Source organism: Paramisgurnus dabryanus, chromosome 8 (assembly GCF_030506205.2).
Source record: "Paramisgurnus dabryanus chromosome 8, PD_genome_1.1, whole genome shotgun sequence".
Taxonomy (NCBI): domain Eukaryota; kingdom Metazoa; phylum Chordata; class Actinopteri; order Cypriniformes; family Cobitidae; genus Paramisgurnus; species Paramisgurnus dabryanus.
This window is the reverse complement of record NC_133344.1, coordinates 40,495,847-40,521,756: the sequence shown is the minus strand read 5'-3', so window position 1 is coordinate 40,521,756 and position 25,910 is coordinate 40,495,847. Positions and strand designations below refer to the sequence as shown.

General features: G+C 36.9%; 1 protein-coding gene across 1 annotated transcript in view; it reads right to left on the bottom strand.

The window, feature by feature from the left end:
* rsrc1 (arginine/serine-rich coiled-coil 1) overlaps nt 1–25,910 on the bottom strand; it is a 161,770-nt gene continuing 135,860 nt past the window's right edge. The window contains exons 8-10 of the mRNA XM_065281818.1: nt 8,378–8,484; nt 6,852–6,962; nt 1–561 (exon numbers count right to left, since the gene is read on the bottom strand). Coding sequence (XP_065137890.1) covers nt 469–561; nt 6,852–6,962; nt 8,378–8,484 — 311 coding nt within the window. The 3' untranslated portion in view covers nt 1–468. The remainder of the gene's footprint in view (nt 562–6,851; nt 6,963–8,377; nt 8,485–25,910) is intronic.

Here is a 25,910-nt window from a genome sequence, read left to right as displayed (position 1 = left end):
TGCATGATGCATTTTGATGGAAAAGGAGTTGTCTTTCTTTATTTGTTTGTTCAAAATCAGTTGATAAACAGAGCAGAGAGAAAATAAAATATCATGTAGATTAACTGAAAGTAACTTGTAATACTAGAGTACTGTTGGTTTGTTAGTATACATGAGTTAACCTAATCAAATCTTGATACAAGAACATCCCACAGCTGAATAAGGTTTGTGAGGTAAATATTTCTCACTTAAACCACCAGGTGGTGCCCTTGCACTTTTTTCTGAGCATTGTTCCAGCACACTGTATAAAATGCACTCTGTAATCAATGGATTGGGGTCATAGAAAGAAAACAAATCATACAAACAATCTAAAACCAGTCATTGAAAATGTATTTAAAATATTGAGTGTTAACACTCCAGGAATGAACTTGGACTCAGTGATGAAGTGTTATTCTCTCAGTTTTAATCTCTCGGGAGGTGTTGTTGTCTTCAAGGTACTGGACTCCCCATGAGTCTCTCCTGACGCAGAGATATCAGTCTGTTTAGCCACAACTTCTCTGCTCGCTCTTTATCCATGAATAACTGCAAGAGATGATTTGTACATCATAGATTATTCAAACAGGAAGTTCAATTTCAAACTTGGAATTATTTTTATAGCAGTAAAAGAATAAAGATACATCATCTTCAGAAACAATTTAAATCAATCTTATATTGTTAGTTTTGATATAGATCTATTCTGGAAACATGAGAGGAACCAGACCAAAACCAAGTCATGTGATCATTGATAATATTTAGTCAATATTGCTTTGAATATAACATCAATTACAATTCTATTGACGGTTTCATTGGATTCACGTGCGTTGTCGTGGTTATGCGTCTAGACTGAACCGCTCTCTGTTGTTTAATGGTCTGGCTAGTGGCTAAACTGAACTCTGAAACAAATACCTCGTCAAAAATAACTCATTTGTTTTTTACACGAAAGCTGTTTGTTTATGTTGTTACTGCTGAAACTGTGAGACAATTTTTTGCTTTAAGTATTGCATTTACTGTGGTAGTATTTTTCAAATTCTTAAATGACTTTGAATCCATATACTAAGACCATGAGATATTAAGTCCTCACATACATAAAATCTCTTATAAAAGAAGTATTTTTGAAATAATTATAAATTGATAAAGTTCAGTCATTCTTTCGTTTAGAAACTCTTGAGTCAGTGTTTTGACATTTTTTTAACCCTTGGCATACAGTATGTGCACATTTACATGTAATGTAAGCTAGAGGTCTTCTCGGGTCCAAGGAAATATACCCGACATGAAATGACCTGAATCACTTTTTAACCTAACCCAAAATGTGCATAAATCTTTTTTTATATAAAGACCTAACCTGAGACCAACCCGAGAAAATTACACCCAATTCTGAACCAGTGACAATTTTTATTAACCCGACTGGACCCGAATGTAATCGGCACCAATGTGTGTGCAGTCTGCAGCCTCGCACGCACCAGTCTGATAGAAATAAACCCAGTGGACTGTCATGCAATTCTGCCCGCTGCTCCACTTATTTTCCTTTGTTATCTGACGACGACACCATGGTAATGGCTAAAATGGGCATTTAAAATTGATTGACAGGTCTGTCTCGACGAAAATTAACCTACCGCCACCCACATGATGTTGCAAGCACTCTTGGCAACAGAGGAGGAGTTGGAAAAGGATTCGGTGAATACATGAAAGATAGTTTGGGACGTATCTGGCAAAAACACATTCATTTTAATTTTCTAATATTATACCCGACCCACGTCCGCGGCAGCACACTTGAAACTTTTAGACCCGATCCCGCTCCTTGGATTTCAGGATCTAAGTGGGCCTGTGAAGACCTTTACTGTACGCCACCACTGTTATCATGACATACCAGTATATTCTTATATTTCTACTGTTAAAATACAGGTGCGTCTCAACTGTGCCAACATTTATTTTGTGTAAAGCAGCTCCGCAAGAGTGCAAAGTTGTGAATTGTGCTATAGACATACATTTTTTATAGAAAAATGATTACTTTAAATTGTAGTCTTAGACAAAATGTTCTGTCCAGTCTGATGCACTCTCAGAAAATATTTACAAGAAGATACTATAAAATGGTGCATATTGGTATCTTAAATGCACACATTGGTACCTTAGGCCCTTTTCAAACAGAGATTATGGAAAATGCATCCTGGATTTTCCAAGATGGTTTGATTTTTGGTTTATTCACATATATCTGTGTTTAAATCCCTGTGGGAAAGAGGTGAACCATAACTTCTTGTTGTGATGGCATTATTTCTGCCTCTTGTTCACACAGAATGCTTTCCTCTTTACGGGACGTGTTTGTGTTCACCCCTCTCTGCCAATTTTTGAGTTTTCTGGGAGCAAAGTGCTGTGTGAATGGGGTTTTAGAGGTACATACTGGTTCCTCAAAGATACAAATCTATACCAAAATGCTATTAGAACCTTTTTAAAAGGTACCGTTATAGTGACAATGTTTCTACCTTTATTTTCTGATAATTGTGTGTCATTACTCCTAAAAAGTTATTTCAAAGAATACCCAAAAAGACATAAAATGAATTAAAAGAATTACGAATCCTTCATTTGGGTTCATGTTAAATGGATACATTACATTCATATAGTATCAGTCAAGAGGGCAGTGGAAGTATTGAAATGGTCAAATCAATCCCTAAAATTGATTTCCAGACTGCGAAGAATCCATGGTTATGTTACTATTATCAAAAACCCATGGTTTCACAGACAAGGCTTAAGGCTAAACACATGTTTGAGACATCTCAACTAAAAATAACATGCAATGACAGATCTTAAAAAAGCCAGAGCCATTGTTTAAACATCTTAATATAACTAAGAACTAGTCTTTGCTTAAACTAAGCACTGTCTGTGAAACCAGGCCATGGAGTACTAAAAGACGATCATACGGGATTATCAAAACCATAATCCTGTAAAATAACCAAAGGAAATAATGATTTAACATACGAGTTACAGTATGCATACATGTTTCTATACGTTGCATTATTGACTATTTTGTGCATGTAAGCCATTTAAAATGAACAGATTTTTACTCTGCTGCTCAGAGTCGAACGCCTTGAAGATTTGGTCACGGTCTGATAATGAGGTTAGATCGCTGAAATAACAAATCTTTCCTATCGGCTTCTAATGGATCTGGAGCCCGGTCTCTAATTGTTGGCTTAATATAAGACGATCATAGCCGTGATTCGATTTGGAGAAAGTGTAAATGGTATTGCATCATAAACACATCAGACAGAAAAATGCATGAGGCTGATTTGGATGTCAGCATGAAGGGAGAATTTGAGTGATTCCCACATTAGTTGTGCTTATGAGTTCCTTAAGTTTGGAAGTTATGGATTCTTCTCCAACACTCATCACTCATCTCCTTCATCCAAACAACACAAGAGGCATAAAATCAAATCTGCACTTTCAAAAGACTGATCGCTTCCATCCCGCCGAGCGTGCGCGTGCGTGCATCTTACGGGAAGAAAAGGATCATTTTCAACGGGTTAAGATCCGCCCGTAGCGCGTGTCGCAGGCTCTTTGTTGGGCCGGGAAACACGTGCACGTTGTAGCTTTAATGGACTGGATCTGTTCGCCGCCCGCTTCCTCGTATGTCGGCGATGCCACGACACGAAACCGTGAGCCTCCTCTGACTCTTATTGCGCCTAGCGATGCGCGGCTAACGAGTTTGAAATTACAGTAGATACAGTAAGCGGCGCGGGCTAAATGATTGAATCATTACTGGTGATCAGAGCTTTCTCGCCTTGGGCATATTGCTGCCATAGATCAGCCTGTCAAGCTCATCTGCATTCGTCACACATAACCCAGTTTGTGGAGCGAGCGAGATGGAGCGCGCTTTCATAGGAAATTCTGTCTGCCGATATTACCGAGGGTGCACGGGAAGGGCCCTGAGTGCGTTGTCGAAAGTGGATCTGTAAAAATTGATAATTTCGCATCGGGGTTAGAGAATAAGCCTCGCAAATGCAGAACTGCCGACAGCAGGCCTTCTGGGAAGGCAAAGTGGAACTTTAGATGCACCGCCTAAATGAAGAGATGCAAAATAAACGTTTGCTTTGTTAAAGATCTTCATTAATGAATGCTAAAACAAATACATTGATAGTTACAGAGTTATCAATTCTTATTTAAAATGTAGATTTATATTTTCATCAAAACTAAATTCACGAATCAAAAGTAGACGACTACGAGATTGAAACATGTTGTGTTTGTGTGTTTATGCATATACATGTATGCATTTTATTTATTTGAATAATCCATAATAACTTGCTAACTAGTCAAAGTGTATCTTAAAGTAAAGTGTATACGGCTGTGGCTGCTTTGGGAGTATCAAGACCGACAGACTACCCCGCACTATTCTTTCAACATAAATGTGGTCAAAAACAACAGTACAAATAAGCATCTTTATTAAAGCGATAGTTCACCCAAAAACTCTTTCATCATTAACTCACCCTCATGTTGTTTCAAACCTGTATACATGTCTTTGTTCTGATGAACATGAAGGAAGATATTTTGAACAATTTGTTTATCTACTGATGACAGCATTTTAATTTTTTTGTGAACTATCCATTTAAGCATCGATTTAAAATTAAAAATGTTTTTATTACTTTTCATAAATATTGCATAAAAGTCCCCTTTATTTCTTGTTGTTATGACTGGCTCTCAGTGGTTTATAATACATTTGTAAATAAGTTATTAGTCATTAATTAACTATTTATTAGGGCTGTCAAAATTAAAGCCCTAATAACGCAATACCACAAATTTATTAATAATACGGCACTAATTTTATTAACGCAACACGTAATTTCTTTTTGACCCTTGGTCTAGCCCACAGCTGGATGAATTGAGGCGCAGCAAGTGACCCGCTCTGTCTAGATGAGTCGGAGGTTTCCATAAAAATAAGAACATTAAGCTCTCGTCTAGGGCATCCAATGCTCTAAATGGTCATTAAACATCTAAAATTATCTTATTTTTACGTTTCCTGAGAGGTGTACCGTCCCAAATCCATAATCTAAAGCAAAGATGCGTCTTCTTTAACTTTTTGTTTTTGTTTTTAAGTTATACAGAAATAATAGAAAAAAGAGTGCAGGACTTGCTTGATGTTAAAATAATTATTAAGAGAGATAAAGTTCGGGAACTGATTGATGTTAAAAGAGGTATTAAGAGTGACAAGACACAAAAGCAATCTGACGCTGACGTCTGAAGTGCATGCATACAAACGCGCGAGTGCGCGACCCCGATATATATAAACATCTACACAAAATTACAGCTTTAAAAATATCTGTTTTGACAAGAATTCACACAGGTATGACCTATAATCTGTTGTATCTGAAGTGAATGTTTGGATTAACTGTTGAGGAAAAGTATATCTGTTGTGTAACATTATATTAAACCCTTGCATTAGCCTACAGTATCATAAAGCGGTCTGTCTCAATGTCATAATTAAACAATAAAAGAAGAACATATTTTTAACATATATTCATATTGTTTTTGCTTTGCATAAACAGGTGTAGTTCTGTCATGTTTTGTCAGATTCCAACAAATCATGCATTGTTTTGAGGTTTTTTAATAGAGAATGTTAAAATATAAATAACTAATTTTTGAAAATTTGCTCATCCCAACTCAATTTGCCAGCACAGGTCACAAATGATGCAGCAGCAAACAGAAATAGAAAAGAACTAAATCACATATAAAACTATGGCTGATGGTTCTGTTGAAAATGTAAACAGGCTGTTGTACACATACATTTGCATATAGCATAAATATTTGTCCAAATCCATGTTGATTAGAGCATTAAAAACTTAAATTTAGAACAGATAAAAATGTGAGATTCATTTGTGATTAATCGCGAGTTAACTCATGAAATCATGCGATTAATCGCGATTAAATATTTTAATCTATTGACAGCCCTAAGAATTTATAAACCTTGAATCAAAAGGATTACTCCACTTTCATAAAAAATCGTAATATTTACTCACCCCATGTCATCCAAGATGTTTATGTCTGTCTTGGTTCAGTTGAGAAGAAATAAAGTTTTTTGAGAAAAAAATAAACCAGGATTTTTCTCTATATAGTGGACTTTGGTGGACCTCAACAGGTTACAGTTTCAATGCAGCTTCAAAGAGCTCTAAACGATCTCAATCGAGACATAAGGGTCTTATCTAGCAAAACCATCCTCATTTTTACCAAAAAATTAAATAAAAATAAGTACTTTTTAACCATAACTTCTCATCTTGCACTAGCCGTTGTGACGCACCAGCGTAACCTTATGTATTACGCGGAAATGTCCGGCATGAGGTATGTGAAACTACCGCTCCAGTGATTACAAGTGCAGAGAAAGAGGAGCGTTCAGACGTTTTTGAATGTGGAATGATAATAATTAATGTCTTTGTGTCAATTTATTGTTTAAAATGGTCCCGCAAGTGTGCGTTTCACATATATAACGTGTAACATAGGTAGTGTAAGACATTGTGGTTAAAAAGTACTTTCTTTTGGTAAAAACAATGATCGTTTCACTAGATAAGACCCTTATATCTCTGTTGGGATCATTTAGAGCCCATTGAAACTGTAAACTGTTGAAGTCCACTATATGGAGAAAAATCCTGGAATGTTTTCCTCAAAAAACTTTATTTCCTCTCGACTGAACAAAGAAAGACATAAACGTCTTGGATGACATGGGGGTGAGTAAATGATCAGAATTAATTTTTTTAGGAAAGTTGAGTAATCCTTTAAGGAAACACTGATGTCCATTGACTGTGAACTTTGATCTGAAGAATTAAAGAGGTTTATTAAACATAAACACATAGACTTACACTGGGATGAGCCAAGGTGTTGCTGTCACTGTATGTGATGGAGGTGGGGAGACAGGCGACAGTAGCGCTCTCTCCCTCCGTCTCTATCTTAATCTCTGAAGATTCAGTCACCTAAAAAAAAATAAACTCTAATGACTTTCACAATAAAACACAACATCATCACACAGAGCAACTGTGACAACAGGCTGAAGAAAAACACATTATTGAATTGTCGGCACGTTTTTGCACCCATTGTGGATACAACATACAGTATGCACTGAAAAGTGGCAGTGTAAATGTATATTTTATGAAAACAGCTACGTAATAGCCCTCTTTACATGTGTCCCAAATACAGATAAAATGTCACGACTATAATGATCAAGACTTTAGCAGCTATGCAACACATAACCATATCACAAAATGTTTTGCATGTGATTCCTTATGTTAGTTCAGGAATAATATGACCTGATTGTGAATGGGCAGGGTATGTTTCTGAACACACTGTCCGTAAAATGGTCAAATATGTACCCCTGTCCTGTCACTGGGGCTGTACCTTTCAAAAAGTACAAATATGCACATACATGTAAAGAGTTCAGATTGGTTCCACATGTGTACCTGATGATACATATTAGGACCTTTTTTAGGGGTAGTGACTCAGTGACAGCTGATACACACAGTATATCGATGCCTCATTGACCTCTCCATAGATACGAGCTGTTAATAGCACATCTATGTGAATTTATATCTATGGCTGTAGATATAATACATGTCGAAGAGCACCAAAACTTTACTTGTCACTTCTTACATTGAAGACTGAACCTCTGTATTCACATGGACTATTTTAACCATGTCTTTTCTGGGTCTTGAAAGTTGTGAGTTGCTTTGCTGTCTATTAGCTCTCGGATTTCATCAAAACTATTTTCATTTGTGTCCCGAAGATGAACAGAGGTCTTACGGGTTTGGAGCAACATGAGACCTCAATTCAGGTCTATGCAGATGTCAGTGCATTTCTTCTAACAACATTTTCCAATAAAATCAAATTGAGATCAGCTAAAGAATCACATTGGCCCAAAAGTTTTATTCGTAATTGTCCAAGATTATTCTCCGTAAATGCTTTTGTTGCTCCATCTGCAGCCCCGATCTTGCATTAAAAAGTTTGCGCAGACAGATCTAAGATCAGTCCAGGAGAGGCATCCAGCCCTGCCGTGCTGTAATCTATCACACGGGCCATATCAACTGTCACCTTTTGTCTCAGGCCACAGAGATCAGTGTGCATTTGTTAGCAATCTAATTGGGACAGTGGATGTGAATGCTGACGGGACCAGATTCGGTAATGCTCTTTGTGGAGAGAGTGAGCAGGGACCACCGCTGGGCAAATGCTTTTCAGGAACCCGAGTGCAAATGGACGGGTGCACAGAGCAAATGACAATGAATAGGAATCATTTCATCTGCAGACAAACGGAACGCAACCCGGTGGAAGGAAATCAAATAAAAAATAAGGAGGAAGGCACGATTTGAAAAGAAGAAGGAGGGAGGGCGAGACGCACCTTGGTGGTATCCCGAGATGATTTGAAAGCCTGAGGAACAAAAGAGTCACTCTCGATGGCCTCGATGTCCTTTATTCTCCTCACCTGCTCTGCGAGAGAGACTACCTCTGCAAGAACAACAGAAATAAAACAGAGTAATGAGGGACGAGTGGACAGACCAGAGGTCAGCCGGGGAGGTCAATTGGTCACAAGCCACAGAATAAAGAAAAACATCATGTTGATTGGTGCAATACTTGTAGCAAATAACAGTATGAAACTATATAGCGCCATGGCACACGCTTATACAGTATTTGGCCTGTGGATGATAAGTGTCAGTAGACTGTTAGACTCCAGAAAAAAAGCAGATGAGCATAATACAGAAGATAAAGTACATCTGTTATACAAAGAGAAAATAAAAAATACTGTAACATTCCTCTCATTTCTCACTCGCTAAACATTATCACTCACCACATAGAAATAAGCCAATTGCTTTTTTTGTGTACATTATCCTCAACAGTTTTAAAATGTGTTTTAATTTGTCTTTCTGGGCTTGTTTGTATTATATTTTAAAACTTTGACACACTCACACTAGGCTTGTTGCGATAGTCGGTGAAACGGTGATTACCGGTGCTTCAGCCTCTCACCGGTTAGATCACTTGCCCACCGCGACACCGTCACTCACCGGCGTTTTGATATTTTCTTGTAATTAAATCATTTAGTTTGGTTAGAGAGAGCAAACACTTACAACTGAATGTGTCTGCTGGCTGAATCAAGCGGAGCTGAACGCGCGTCATCACAGAGCAGCGGCTGCGGGTGTCAGATTTCATTCCTGTCAGACGGCGAGCAGACGATGGCAGAAGACGCGTGCTTACTCGTTTTTGTTATAAGATACATATATGATGTTTAATATAGGCGAGATCGTTTTGTTGTTGTGTTTTTCATTAAGAAGAAGAATAAACCCATCATTCAAGCAGCGCTTTATGGAGGAATAGCCGGTTGCTCTGCTTGGGACTGGCGGGTTTCTGTCAGAAGTACCTGCGCACATTGACTCAAGCACTTAAACCAGCTGTTGCACTCACATTTGCACGCAAATTCATACGCGATTTAACGCAGCGTACGCAAGCGCTGGATTTAAACAACAGTTGCATCTAATTCAAAAGTGAAAGTAAAATGCGTACTTCTGTGCATTTATAAGCCCCTCCCACCCGGTGAAACCGATATAACCGGGTTTGTCACGCACTGATTAACCGGTGGGAAAATTCTGTCACCGCAACAACCCTAACTCACACGCTCGCTCGCACCCTCACTTGCACACACATTCACTCACACGCACCCGCTCGCTTACACACACTCGCTCGGTCACACCCTCACTCGCTCACACACTCACTCACATGCACATTTCACACACACGCGCACAAACACTCATTCGCTCGCTCGCACACTAACTCGCTCAAACACTCATTCACTTACACACTCACTCAAACACTCACTCGCTCACACACGTGCACACACACTCATTCACTCGCTCACACTCGCTCGCTCACACGCTCACACTCATTCACACGCACACACTCATGCACACGTGACACTTACTTACTTACATACTCACACATTCACTTGCTTGCACACTCATTCACGCTCGCACACTCATTCACACGCGCACACTCATTCACTTACACACTCGCTCAAACACCTTACACACTTGCTCGCACACTTACTCAGGCACACTCACTCGCTCACACACGCACACACATACCCATTCACACACACTCATTCACACGCACACACTCATGCACACGTGACACTCACTCACTTACACGTGCACACTCATTCACTTACACACTCACACATTCACTCGCTCACACGCTCACATTCTCACTTGCTCGCACACTCATTCACGCTCACTCGCTCAAACACCTTACACACTCACTCGCTCAAACACCTTACACACTCACTCGCTCAAACACCTTACACAGTCACTCGCACACTTACTCGCGCACACTATCACTCACTCACTCGCGCACTCGCTCACTCGCGCACGCGCTCACACACACACACACACACACACACACGCACACACACACAAATTCACTCACTCACTCACTTACACACACACACACACACACACACACACACACGCACGCACGCACGCTCGCTCGCACATTCCCACACATGCGAAAACTCGCTCGAACACACACTCACACAGGCTTGCACACACATGACTCGGTCGCACCCTCACTCGCTTGGAACCTCACACGCACACACACACACACACACACACACACACACACACACACACACACACACACACACACACACACACACACACACACACACACACACACACACACACACACACACACGCTGCATGCGTCAAAAAAAACAAAAAGAAGCATGGAGGTGACGCACTGGACACTGCTCACATAGTTTAACATTAAATAACATCATATTTGTCCTAAACCGTTAACGATTAGCATAGGCTGCTAACGCATATTCCGGATCTTGAAATAGACTTTGACTAAGCTCACGCTATTTAACGTGCACGTGCGGTGTGCAATACCTGCGAGTTGTCCTACACGCGACGCCTCGCAGCGCTTCTTGCCCGATGTGCGACCCCCTTGAAGCACCCGGCTAGCCTTTCAAGGTATGTGCAATCAAATACAAACTTTAAAAGACAGTCAATGCTAATGTAAACCCTGGTTGGATAAGGATTTAAAGTTGGATATTAAGATGAAATCTGATGCATTTAGCTTCAGTGTTAAAACTGATCAAATAATTGCTGTCTGTGGTTCTATATGGGCTATAATGGCAATAATAATAAAAAAAATAATATGGGGAAAAAGAACTATAAATTAGTTCATTTTTGGAACTGTGAACTAGTTCAAAATTTTGAAATACGAACTGTGAACTGAACTAGTTCATTTTAAAATGTGTGAACTGTGAACTGAACTAGTTCATGTAGAAAGTGAACTTTCTCAACACTGCACAAAGTACATATGTTTTTGGGGGACATAGGAATTTTATGATTTAAAATGAACAAACTAAAAACAAATGGAGAAGGCATGGTTCTTAAAATAAAAATTATATTTATGTTAATTTTCATAAGCGCATTTTTGATGAAAAAACAATGTTTTGTGAAAGTGGCACTTAGGTTTGGTAAAAAACTTTATTTCCAAGGTAAGGTTGAGAATTGCCAGGAATTTCTCATGTATAATGTCTGCATGTCTCTGTCAATCACACAATAATAATGTTATCGGCTGTTGCTAAAAACATCGGAGTCTGAAAAGCAAACTGAATAAATCAACTCCAGATCTCTCCCCTAGTAAGACCGAAAACGTTTTATGTAAGCACATCTGTACTGTACGTACAGAGACATAAACACACACATCCTCCTAAAATGGTTCACAATGTTGAAAAACTTAAACACAATATTCTCCAAAAATCTGTGGCCTTGAAGTCTACAGATTCCCAGTCACCCACATATTACTCTTCAGTGTAAGCTGAGCATCTTAATGACACAAGCAACCAAGACATATCAGTAATAACCCATCCTAAACCCAAGATTCCATTAATGCCTCATACTATTTGACAAAAGCATTACTGCTAGATAAAATGCCTTCCATATGCTGTTTGTCAGATGTCAGCGAGGAAAGATATATTTCATAGGAAAATAAAAAATAATGGACTTTAAGAGAGAAGACCAAGCTGAACAGATTGTGGAAAATCGATAGCGCTGTCGGAGAGACATATTTGCCAGACATGATCAGCACAAGGCCAGGTCAAAGTTGATATTTAATATTGACACATTATCCACAAAATTAATTCAGAGTCCATTGTCGCCACATTGAACATAAAGCAGTCTTCAACCATACTGTGTGTGAGTGTATGCCCGGCTTTTAAACACAAATAAATACAGATAAGGCTTTGAAAATGGAAATAAACTGATGAAAAAAGCATTAATAGGAAACAGAATCAAGCACTATAGCATATATAAGCTTACACAAACACAAACACATTTACTTATCTAAATGAGGACATTTCAAAGACGTCTACATTGTTTTATAAAGCATTTACCTAACCCCAACCCTAACAGAAACTTTATGCATTTTTACATGAAAAATATATTTAGTATATTTTAGGGTTTTTTTTCAACAGAGAACGTCCCCAAACTGAGGCTTTGGTCAGATTTGTCAAGTTTGGCAACCTAATCCTAACCCACCCCAACCCTAACAGAAACTCTTGCATTTTTACATTAAAAATTATTTTAAAATAAGTATTTGTTTTTGGTCAAAAGATTTGTCAGGTATTGCTTGGTTTTGGATACAAATGTGTGCCCAAAACAGGTACAGTAGCATGCACACACACGCATGCACACTTACACAGTGTTTAATCTATGAAAAAGTACCCTGTAGTGTGTTTTTAAAGCTGTTCAGTTTACAGGGATACTTTTATTGCATAATAAACATGTCATTATACACTATTCATGTCCCTGTAATATACCAACAGCCCACACACACATGTAGTTATAAATACCTTCACTGTAAAAAAATTCAACATTAACAAGTCTTTATCTTTACAGAATAAAACTAAAATAGCAGCCTCATGCAAAGCATTCTGGGAACCAAAAAATCCTCACCAACCTTTTTCCATTTTTTTTTACTTCAGATTTTGGTTTTCAGAATGAGGCTTTTATTTTAGATAAAGATAAAGACTTTTTAATGTCAAATGTTTATTTAACTTTGAACAAACTGTTGCCAGTAAATAACATCAATTTAAATCTACAGTAAGTTACTGGCAAACAGTGGCTAGCTACTGTAATTTCTACAGTTTTTTTCCATTGTAACCTAACCCACACTCCTCACCCTAAACCTAGCAGTGCAAAACTATATTTTATAACATTTTTAAAGCAATTTGTTTTAATAAGAACTAAGACAGGCACTTCACGGTTAAAAGTGAAAAGTTGGTTCAATTAAAAAAAGTTATTTCAATTGGTAACACCTAAATAAATTAAGTTGGTTCAACTTAAATTTTTACTGTAAAAATTCTTTGCTGTCTTCATTTTTTTAGTTGAATCAACTCAGATTTACAAGTCATTTTAACCTCCTATTATTCATCCTAGTTCTCCCTAAACCAAACTGCGAAGAGTCTGTCATGGGGAGACTTTATATCTTCAAGACCTAAACTAACTCTTTTCTCTCAAACAGGTATTGTTTAGAAATAGTGAAAACTTGTATACTGTGTACTATTGCCTCCCTATGACACAAAACTTATTCTTTCCTAATCTTTGTACAGTAAGTCGCTTTGGACAAAAGCGTCTGCTAAATGCCTAAATGTAAATCTAGATGAGTTGCTACAACTTATAAAATCTAGTTGAAAAAAGTCAACTTAATTTTATAAGGTTTTTTTTATTTATTTATTTATTTATTTTTATTGGAGAAACAATAAAGTACAGATAATTTTACAAGAAGAAACAAAAATCCTCCATATTTCTGTATGCATATATATATATAAAGCAAGATCAGGTATACTGTCGCCTGCATAGTTAGGTACAGTACATACATATTCACATACACAATATATACACATTTGCAACACAATTAGACAATTAGCCCACTATGCGAGCTTACCATCTGGTATACTTTCAATCAAATACACATATATGCATAAATACTACAACCCAAAATATTTTAATAAGAACATAGAACAGTTCCCCGCCCATTTCCCACCCGCTTTTTAATTTTATAAGTTATAACAACTCATCTCTAGTCAAGATAAATAATAGTTAAAAGTATTTCACTTTTAAGTTGAAGCAATCTGTCCGACTTTTCATCAGGCAGGACTGCTCAAACCAGAAGAGGGCATCATTGAACAACTCAACATCCAATAGGCGAGCACTGGTAACATGTTCAGTCGACCAAGGGACAGCGAGCGCAAAGCATCACTGCGCCCGATTAATTCCCATAATTGAATGCATTACTTCCTTGAACTAAATTACAACGGTTCTCATCACTGATGGAAATGAATCATTTATTAAAGAGTAACTGCGGTGATTGGTCACAAATGGCCACAAATTTCAAGTTGCTTTTGAATATCACAGTCAAAGCAAAACAAAACCTAATGATGACACTGACAAAAGGTCCACGGAGAGTGCTTGCAATTAGCACATAGGGTACATGAAAAACGTATTTGTTTAGATTACACACGACATTAAACATAGAAATTTACATCTATGTGCAACTCATGGACATGCAACAAATTTAACTAATGGCTAAACACACACACACAATCTTTTTCAGTATCAGGCCAAGATATGTAATTCAATCCTCTATTTGGTCTGGTCTCTGCGGATAGATTTATTTATTTATTTTCGGCACAGCTAATTGATAGAAATTACGCCATTAATCAAGCCACTAGCCATCATTCAGGCCAGAGAAGATGAATACAAACTTTCATAATAACCACCTTTCCCATTTTAGGCCTCATTAGCATTAATTTTTAATGCAATTATGCGATTCTTTTACGCTGAGCTCATAAATTACGGCTCTTTTGTTGTCGACCGGCCTTGTAAAAGCCAGGCTAATGCTTTGTAGTCTGATCTTTAAGGCAATTACTGGCTTCTTCACTCTTTTATCTCCCTGCATTTCCAATAACCTTCCATCTAATGATTTATCTGGGCAAACCTCTGACACACACCCGGCTCGTCCCACTTCCATTAGCACTGCCTTTATTTATCTGAGAAGATCTGGTGTCTAAATAAAGATCCTCTCTTCATGAATCTTGCTAAAGTGTGTCTGTGAAGTGTGCATTTTACAGAAAAGACAACATGGATGTCATTTCAATTGTATGCCTGTGTAATAATCTTTATAGTTTAAGCATTTCATTATTACATTTTGTAACCTCGCTTCTTCATTGTGCACTGTGTATTTGGCTGATTTGCACGATCATCATTTAGAATTGGCAATACAAATGTACAAATATTCGTCATGCAAATAAATCTGAAAGCGAATAAAAGGTTAATGCAACCGATGATTGCAAGATTATGTGTGTGGCACCATATACCATAAAAAAATACAAGCATGGCATAACAAAATCAAAAGCTTGCCTGTTGAAAGATTTCCGAATTTGTGAAAGACAGAGATGCTATAAAAGATGTGAGAATTCTTAAAACAAAGCGGCGAGCGAGGATGCCGGTCAAGTAATAGTTTTTGACTGCATTGATTGGAGAAGCTGATGCTAACCCTGAAAATGCATCAAGTGCGTAATGAGCAGCTATTAGGACCATTGATTTTCTGACTTGAATTGATAGCTACCAGGCCAAAACGGCATGTCAATATTTGCATAACTAATACCCCCTGCACTCGACCTTGACAAATGGGATCTCAATGAAGAGAAAGAAGAGAGTTTGCAGTCATGGCCAAAGTCTTCCTCCAGCAACATCTTTGGATCAGAACACGCCCACAAATGAGACAAATCAAAAAAGCTTTTCATGCGACATACTGTAAAAGTTCCTCATAAGGTTAGAAATGATGTCATGCCAGATGTCACTAATGTCCCTAAGGGGTACACTGCACAGTAAGTGAAAGGTCCAAACAGTGAAACTATAATACATGTGAACACAAGGAAATGATTGACCTCACAGTTACTATTCAATCAAATGAGATGAGACTTCACAAATGTCAACAGAAAACTAGCAAACACATTTTCATAATCATGTTTGTACTACTTTTATAAAAAACATTTAGTGTGTTCTTTAAGCCGTTTGGTTTATGGCAAAAGGAAATAAATGCGTGTGCTATCCCTCTCAGCCCGGTCCTGCATGAGTGGCAGGAAAATAAATGGATTTTAATAGCTATGAGAAGTAAATGTATTGAGTCTTGGGACACTAGGTCTGCTCACATTGATTTCAGAAACAGGCCAAAAGTTGCTTATACACACATAATGTTATGATGCTTTATCTGTAAGAAGGCCACGCTGCTTTGATAGTGTTGAGTCCTTGAGTCCAGGTTCGGCACACCGTTAAAAAAGATCCTACACTGCAAAAATGATTTTCAAGAAAAAAAAATCTTAGTATTTTTGTCTTGTTTTCAGTAGAAATATCTAAAAATTCTTAAATTAAGTTGTATTTTCTTGATGAGCAAAATGACCTAAAAAAATAAGTCTAGTTTTTAGACCAAAAATATCAAATTTAAGTGAATGTGTGCATAAAACAAGCAAAAAAAAAATCTGCCAATGGGGTAAGCTAATTTTTCTTGAATGTAGTGTTTAAGAAAAACGTTCAAGATTTTTTTGCTTACCCCATTGGCAGAAGTTTTGTTTGTTTTATGCACAAAGACACTTTTTGGTCTAAAATATAGACTTATTTTCTTTGGTCGTTTTGATCCTCAAGAAAAAGCATTTTAATTTAAGAATTTTTCGATATTTTTACTGAAAACAAAACAAAAATACTAAGAAATTTTTTTTTTTTACTTTAAATTTAATACATTTACAGTGGTTTACCATTATTTCAAATAATAAGTAGGAATCTGTAAAATTACAAATAGTTAAACTAAATGATCAACAATTTTACATGAAAAACACAAAAATGTAAATAATATCTGTTTTATAATTAATTTATTGTAAAAAGTCTATAGGGTCACTTAAGACCGAATATGTAGGGGAGAAACGGGGACGAAAGTAAAGTGATTTTCTCAGAGCTCTGACTACAGTTGCATTTCAAACTATGACAGCATCTTTAGCACGCAACCCTTGACATTGCTGACAAAAATTGCGTTATTTACTCACCGTTTTGCGTGTGTAGGTCCAGAAAGCTGTTTTCAACAATGATAAGTAAAATCCTTGAGTGGTATTTTTACTAAAAACGAGTCGTGTTTCTGGTTTTATGTGTTAAAGTACTGATCAATCTACAGGTTATTTAGTACTCTAATACATCCTGAAGTGAGTTCTTCAGAATAAAATTAAATCAGGTTTAAATGTCAGGAGTTGCTTTCGGGACGAAAGTAAGACGTGTTACTTTTGTCCCGCTGCTAATACTGTTGCATTATGTTGAAGACTTTTATTATTCTAATTTGATTTAATTACATTTTGTTTTCATACTGTTGATTTTTTTTATTCTCAACAACTCAAGTTTGTACTGTCAGGTTGCTTTTGAAACATTTGATTAAACTGAATTTTAAAATGAAACTGTAATTTAATTTACTTATTTTTTTTTGCAAAGTTAAACAACAAATATGTTTGCAGTTATATATTAACAAGGTCATAGTCATGAATATTTACTAAAAACAAGTGTTAAACAAAAATCTATTTTGTTTCGTTACTTTTGACCCATGTGTGTTACTTTCGTCAAAGCAACAAATCACTATTTATGTTCAAAGTGAAATCATACAGAAGTCGTTTTACATTTGTTCAAAATTCCACCTGGATTGATAGACCACACTTGTGAGTTACTGACCACAGCAAAAATATATCTCTGTCTAAAACTTTCACTTTAAGTTTTTCTGAAAAAATTTACTTTTGCCCCTGCTCTCCGCTTTTTTTAGGTTAATGCTATTTACTATCACTTACCCCAAACGAAACTTAAGCATAACAGAAATATGCAAAACCTAGTAAACACATGAGAACATCACAGTGACATCACACCATTCTCATATTGTGAGTAATATGCAAGCTCATTGTAATTTAATGCATTGGTGCAAGCACTTCTTAATTTAATGCATTGGTGCAAAGTACATTTTTTTATTTTAAAAATTTAACGAAACATTTTAAGTTGCAAAAATTATTTTAATAAGTTGTCCTAACATAATAATGTTGATAATTACATAAGTGTTACATTTGGTGTAACTTTAACCTAAATATTTGTGTTTGTTTAAAACATTATTTAAGTTGTACACTGTAAAAAAAATGCAACATGAAGTTAAAACAACTTGATTTGAAGTCAACTCAATATACTGTTTTAAGTTTTGACCTGTGAATAGTTGACTAACTTATAAAATTAAGTTAAACAACTTCAACTAGTTTTCATAAGTTAAAAGAAGCATTAAAATATATGTTGATTTGACAAAAATTATGCTTTTCTTTTACAGTGTAGTAACTAAATGTAATTAGTTTGATAACAATTCTTCACAAGTTCAAGTTTTAGGTTCCCAGCATGCTTTATGGTACTGGATGATGAGAGTAAATGTAGACAAAGTTTTATTTTATGCATTTCTAAATCAACGCTATCTCTCATAGCAATTTGTATATATTATTATGAGGTGGCTAATTTGTATTAATTGGTCAGACCACATTTGTACATTTTTGATGTGCCTTGATCACCCTGTGACGTTGGGGTTAGGGGTGCGGTTTCATTAGTGTTTTTTGATGATAAACATACATTTTGCACGATTAACTTCGTACGAATTCATACAAATTGGCCAACTTGTAAAAATTCTCAAGTTAAGAACAGAATAAGACTTATTGATGTTTAGTGTTAGCCTTTAAAACTTAAAAGATGTAATTAGACCTAAACCTCTCTTTTTGAGGCGAAAACCTTACTATGAGATTAAGCGTCTCTCTTATTTATCCTGCTAGACATTTAATTCACAAATATGTAAAGTCAACATTATTTCACAGAGCTGTAGTTTGGCTTGGCTCGCAAATCAGGGGGTCGTTTTCTTATAATTGATGGAGGAGAAGGTCATTGCCACAATAGAGGCTGACTCCTTTAGCTAATGAAACTAATTAACAGTGCCCCAGTAACCTCTGTCTCGGGCAAATAACTTAAGAGCTTTGCAAACCTCTTCATTGAGAGGAAAATGGGTATTGTAAGCCTATTTGGGAAGTCTGTCTCATCATTTCTGAGCTGGAGCTATACAGTATTAGAGAGGACATACGGCATCTACTGTAAAGTTGTAATATAGACACATACTGAGGTTTGTTTTCTGATGTATGCAAATTATTATTTTTTTTCAGCAGATCTAAAAATCTAATTTTCCATTGTGCAAATGTTTTGAATGGATGTGATGCATTTGGTTATGACACAATATCAAATGTGGGAGTTTGATGTTTGTGAATTCAAAGCTGACCTATTTTATTTTAATGTAAGACCTCGGAGCTTTTTCAGTTTATCAGTAAATAATTTGTGTTTTTTTAAGGATAAACACACGTGATCCCTGTGAACTGTCTTTGTGTGCAAAAAAGCAGCAAAAATAAAAAAGTATAAACACTGAAAAAAAATGATTCGTTGAATTTAATCAATTTTTTAAGGTAAGTGGTTACAATCAATTTATTTAAGCTATATTTAAACAAAAGTTTTATATTTTATTTTACTTTACTAATTTTTTTTGTTTAAATGCAGTTTAAATAAATTGATTGCAACCACTTACCTTAAAAAAATTGATTAAATTCAATGAATCGTTTTTTTCAGTGAAGTACTTTAAATATATAAAGTATATAAAAAGTATTTTTTGCTAATGGATTGCCTAAGTCTGCCCTGTGACAAACAATTGCTTTCTTTAACTTTTAATTATTATTTTTTTACATTTAAAAAGCTCTTATAGATGGTTTTATCAAACGCACGTGCAGTGACGCGATACACGTCTGGATCCGAACTTTATTTCCGGTTTCAGTTTTTTTTAATGGTCAGACGAGTTGCTAAACTGATCTCTTGAACAAATTCCTCGTAGAAAATAACAAATGTTTTGGTTTCCTAGGTAATCTATGTGTTGTTGTTTTTTGCTTGTTATATAAATAAACTACGTTTAAAGAACTTTGTTGTTATTTATTCTTAATTGAGTTTACCGAAAGTTACGTGCGGACCACGACAGCCGCTTGCTTATGTTGTTACTGCTGAAACCGTCTATACTATACAAAAATGTGTGACCCACTCCATTTCCCACATCATATTGGCCTTTAATCCATTACAACACCCTGTATATGATGTTTAAAATTACCCCATCTTTCATAATAATCTAATTAAATTGAAACAAAATGTAAACAACATGACAAAAAATAGTCAAACAATACTTAAAAAGAAAAATATAACAGATATTTTCTGTTAAAACAGATGCGCATTATGATGGTGACATTATGTTTACTATTTTGGGCAAAACCTTCATTGAAAACCTCCATTTAACTGAACAAAATCAGCTTCACTTAAAAAATGATGTGCTGTCCTATTAAAGCCGGCTGTTCGTTTACATAAAGTGTCATTTATAGTCATGTGTATGTTCTAAGCTGTAGGTTATGCATAGGCTGTGTGTAGCATTACTGTGGGTTCACACCAGCCGCCTTTTCTGTAATCACGTCACTACTAGAGCAAGCTCCTGATTGGTTAACGCAACGCATTTTTCAGCCAAAGTTCAAATTTTTCAACTCGCCCGTTTCCCACCTCAAGGCTCAACTAGACGTGTGAATGAGGCATCTACCGCGCCGAACTAAACGCCTCATTCGCGCGCGTGACCTCCAGACGCGCGTCAACCCGTCTTCACATTGACTTAACCTTGAAATCTTGACGCCTCTTCCGCGGCTGGTCTGAACGCAGCATTATGCACACTTCGCCAAAATGTTAACAACGCTTCATTTCCACCCGGACCACAAGTGCTGTGACTCTAGAACCCCTCCCGTCAGGTAAAATAAAATGTATTCATAGGCATCTCCACTTGCAACATTAAGAACAAAGATGGGCAAGTTGAGGAGTGATTCAACTAAAACTGCAACAAAAATTGCTGTGTGTTTACCTCCATCACTGCTGGTCTGCTACTGTGGGTTACACGCGTGGATACTGCCTACTAGCGATCTGCATGTGTAATTGCACGTTGACGTAGAAGAAAACTGATGTGTAGAATACAGCGTAGAATACAGTAATGAGCCCTTAAGACGCCGTCTACACTGCAGCGCAACCCCGTAGTTCTCAAACTAACACAGGACCTGCAGCGTTTACCAATGACTCCATTTATGAGAGTCGAAAACACTGTCTGGATGAAAGGCGTAACCGTAGCAAAAGTAATGCAATATAAAATGTAAACACATTAATGTAAACGTGGCCTAAGACGACTGATGGTCCTCATTAGCCCCAGAGTGACCTTTCACACTCGCATTCACACCCAATCAGAGAGACTCTTAACTGTTCATCATATGTGTATGAGACCGCTGCTCCTGAGTTTATGAGGTGTGAATGACCCAACCACACACATTGACTCTCCACCATGAACACATGCACACTTTTTAAATGACACCTTCTCACATATCAGTGGATGCCAGTTTAACAGTTTGACTAAAGACTGTGATGCAGTGAGAATACTCTCAGTGAGTGGTCGGACCACCCTGTGTGGTCAGGGCCCTGTCCAGATCATCTGAGTCTCCCAAGAGAACAGTTTGAGAAAAGTACAAACATGTAGTGTCATGTTTCTTTAAACCAAACTCTAATGTCAAGCAGAGCAAAGAATATAATTGTCCAAAGACCCAAAGTAAAATGCAGATGAAAGTGAGTAAAAAACATATTTAAATAACTAAACATTAAACAAATAATTGTGCATATATATTATTGTGATTCAGATATTAATATTATTACTTTTCTATTGGGTTATTTTCTATTATAAAACAAAAACTGTGACTGGATGAAAGATTGATATCATTAGTGCAACCAGCAGGAAGGCCAGAATGAGCGCCAGGCCACCGGGAAATGTCCCGGTGCTCCAGATGGCCAGTCCACACCTAACGGTAACTATTACAATAATATGAATGTCTATAAAATGTATGCTACACACACAATAACATTAAAGGTACATTATAGATGATGACCTAAGCAAACAACATCATAACAGAAATGTGTGCCCAGCTTAGAAACTGTCTTACAGCGTTACCCCAACCCAAAAACCTCTCAAATTTCCCAATAGAAAATTGTTAAGAGAGACAAGGAAAAGTGATGCTTATCAAGATGGATATTCTGAAGCTTGTCTCTTAAGTACTGGTGGGATTGGCTGGAATTAAATCCTTGAGGTCATTGTGAGCCCCCTCACTCACTGAGCTGTAGTCTTGGGGTCAGCCGCCTATATACCGTCATTTATGAAGCATTTATATTCATGATAGAAGAGCACTAAATATTTAACAACAGCCCAGCAGGAGCTACTAAGGATGAGCTCACGTCAAATAACTTCATTTCTAAAACAATTATCGTACTTTATACCATGGGTCTGTTGAATGCTGTATTCTGATTGGCTGGGAAATGTTCTATTGGTGTTTATTATTTTCTGTAAACCGCACACTTAACTTGTCAAATGTCTTAAAAATAGACACCAATGTTTTTGTAACAGGGGTATAAGTGGAATAATTCACTCCGCTCCTTTGAATTATTTGAAAATAATGCACACCGGCGGTGTAACGGCACGATGCGAATACCACCTTGGGTGTGCATTATTTTCTTATAAATCAACGGCCCGTCGTCAATTATTCCTTGCATATATTTATCCATTCATGTTTGAAGTGAAAATTCTGAAGTTAATAATATACATTAATTGTGTTTCTAAATTACATTGTATTGTTCAACTCAGTATTACCAAATACATTGGATATAACAAGATGTGGGACTGCTATTACTAAAAATTGGGCGAAATGCAATGCTCAATTATGGCCGCTGCGGCAGCGTAAGTCATTAACCTTTCTATTATGTTCAGGGTCAAATTGACCTTAAAGCTACTTTGGCATCTCTTAAAAATATGGTAATTGTATTTTTAAACCTACTTTTTGACTTTTCCTTGATACTTTTTGACTTCAAGTTACTTTTAGTCACTTTGGAAAAAAGTGTTTGCTAAGTATATAAATGTACATACAGAATACACAGTGTTCCTGTAAACTGATGTAATGAGTGTTTTTACTATTAAAATGTGAAAAACTGGTAAAACTGTTCTAAAAAAAAGTATTATTTTTTATTATTACTTTTTTTCTAAATACACTAAATGTAAGTTTTCAAAAAATATATGTTTTTACATAGAAATGAATCTATTAAATAAACAATTTACATTTATAAAAAATAAAGTTTTAAATATGGATATTTCTACAACAACACCGCGCGAATTACCCTCAGAAGACCTTTGTTTATCATCCTGGAGCCGTTTGGATTTAATTTGTGAAGGATGGACGCACTTTTTTGTACTTGAAGGTCGTGGACTATGGGTGGACCCCGTAACATTACATTTAATCAACTGAAAGATCTAAAACATTTTCTAAAATATCCGAAAATGTGTTTGTCTGAAAAACGATGGACATATACAACTCGGACAGCTTGGGGGTGAGTAAATCATGGGTTTAATATCATTTTTGGCTGAACTATCCCTTTAAAGCTGACATAACACAAAACGTTTTTGCCAATCTAATGTTAGTCTTGCTTATATATAGAGTAGTATTTCAGCATTCATATGTCCAAAGAGTCTTTCGTTTTGTCAGATTTTTAAAAGAAAAAACAGCCTTTCCAAATTTTTGGCGTAAAAGGACGAACACTTGAAGGCGTGTGGTGGGCGGAGCTGAAGAGTTACGAGTATGCACAGCTTTGGATACTACTTTTGGATTTGCAGCCTACATAGATGGAAATCAAACTTTAAAAAAACTTTTTTTTAAATAACCAGCCTTACATTATACATATGATCCAGATAGTTAGTCAGTAATGGACGAACAGGAACAATAGCAGCAACGATTACAGCAGGACGTCTCTATCAGGTAATTAATCCTTGTTTGTTTATTCGATATTTTAATAAAAAAACAACATAATCCAGTTTTTAACTGCATTTGCCCGTTTGAAATGTTGTAAATGCAGTACAAAATGCTGTTGGTGTTGTTTACATTACATGCACGTATGCGCGAATTGCAAACAAAACACGTGAGATTTTGACTTACTTACACCTGTGTTGTGACTCCTAAACGGGGTCTTTTAAAGTTTTAACCGTTCCAATAGTTGTAAAAAAGTGGAAAATCCGGTGTCAAACTGAGCCTTGTTTGTAAAGCAGTCCTCAAACAAACTCATTCGCAATTACGTTGCTGTCCGGAAAAAACTAACTGCATCCACTGTTGTCTTAAGAAAGCTAAATAAGGTTTTCTTCTCCTTACATCCAAAAACACACTTCTTTTGTCAAACTATTTTGCTAATACAAAGTTGTCGCGTGCTGTGCAGTGATACCCTTCTGGAACGGAGCAATGCTAATGTGCGTTCTCGCTCTTACTTGACATGCAGGGCAGGCGTGCTTTTCTGGGGGTAAAAGCCCATAAAAGGAATATGGGGTCAATCAGTCGTAACGGATACCCCCGTTTGAAAAAAAAACTTTCCGAAACTTGTAGGAAAAAGGAGGCGTGAGTTTGGCTCAGAAATACTCTGTTACAAGCTCAACTGCTTTTTTGACACTTTGCTTATGTTTAGCATGAGGACTACAACTCTTAAACTGTGTTAATAAGTCAGAATGCATGAAATAGCATTAAACCTCCCCTTTAATCCTGCGTTTACACCAACCATGGTAGAGGCTTGAAGCGCGAGTGATTTCAATGTTAAGTCAATGTGAAGACGCGTATCCGCCTCATTTGCGCGTCTAGTTTACGCAAAAGGCGTGAACTGAGCGTTGTGTGCAGTACGCACAAATGGTGTTTTTTGCGCTTCACGCAAAAAATTTACGGCTGACGCCCGAGTTGAAAATTTTTAACTTTGGTTGAATTTCGCGCCGCGTAATCAATCAGGAGCCTGCTTGCTGCTGTGGTGGCAGCCCCGCCCGGAGTCACTCATTCATCCAACGCTTGATATTGTCCGTAAGTGAGGACATGGTTAGTTGATATACACATTTCACTTTTGAGTCACGTGACGTTTATCGACCCGTACCGTTTATTTTCCCCCTATTGTAAGGTTACCAAATACAAACCGGTATCTCTCTTGATAAATGCACAATCAACATCAGCCATCTTGCAAACAGACAACCGCATAGCACTTGCCCCTCCCACAAGAAGTGGAGTTTGCATCTGAAGCACGTCAAATGCTTGCTTTTTCCGCGCGTCTACTTTGCTCTACATGCGCGAATGCATTCAAACTGTTCAAGTGGCAGACTAGGCGCGGTAGAAGTGATTTTGATGCCTGAAACACAGCATAAGAAATAAAAGTTATTATACAGTTGATGTCAGGTTTAATTTGTGGTTAGAAATTGTTGTTTAATTGTGGCTTTAACACATGATTTTCAAATCAATAGGACTTTAGTCTTGCATGACTGTAATAACTGCCAGGAGGCAAACATGGCTGCCAAGTTGCATGACTTCCCTAGATGGACTAAATGGTATTACCAAAGGAATCTAAAAAGCTATATACCAGAGTTATAATCAAAACTAGCCATATCATAACTCAGTTAAAACACAGCGGGTTTCCCTTTGTTTGGAGAACGGTTTACACATCTTACATATTTAGTCTGTAAACCTCCTGTCTGTCAAAGTTTGTCCTCTGTCCTACTCACGGTCTCATATTCTTCTTGTGCACATACGTACCCAAAAGGCTTGTTCAGCACTACAACAGACATCTCTTGTGATTGACATCACAGCTTGTTAGAGTGAGATTAGA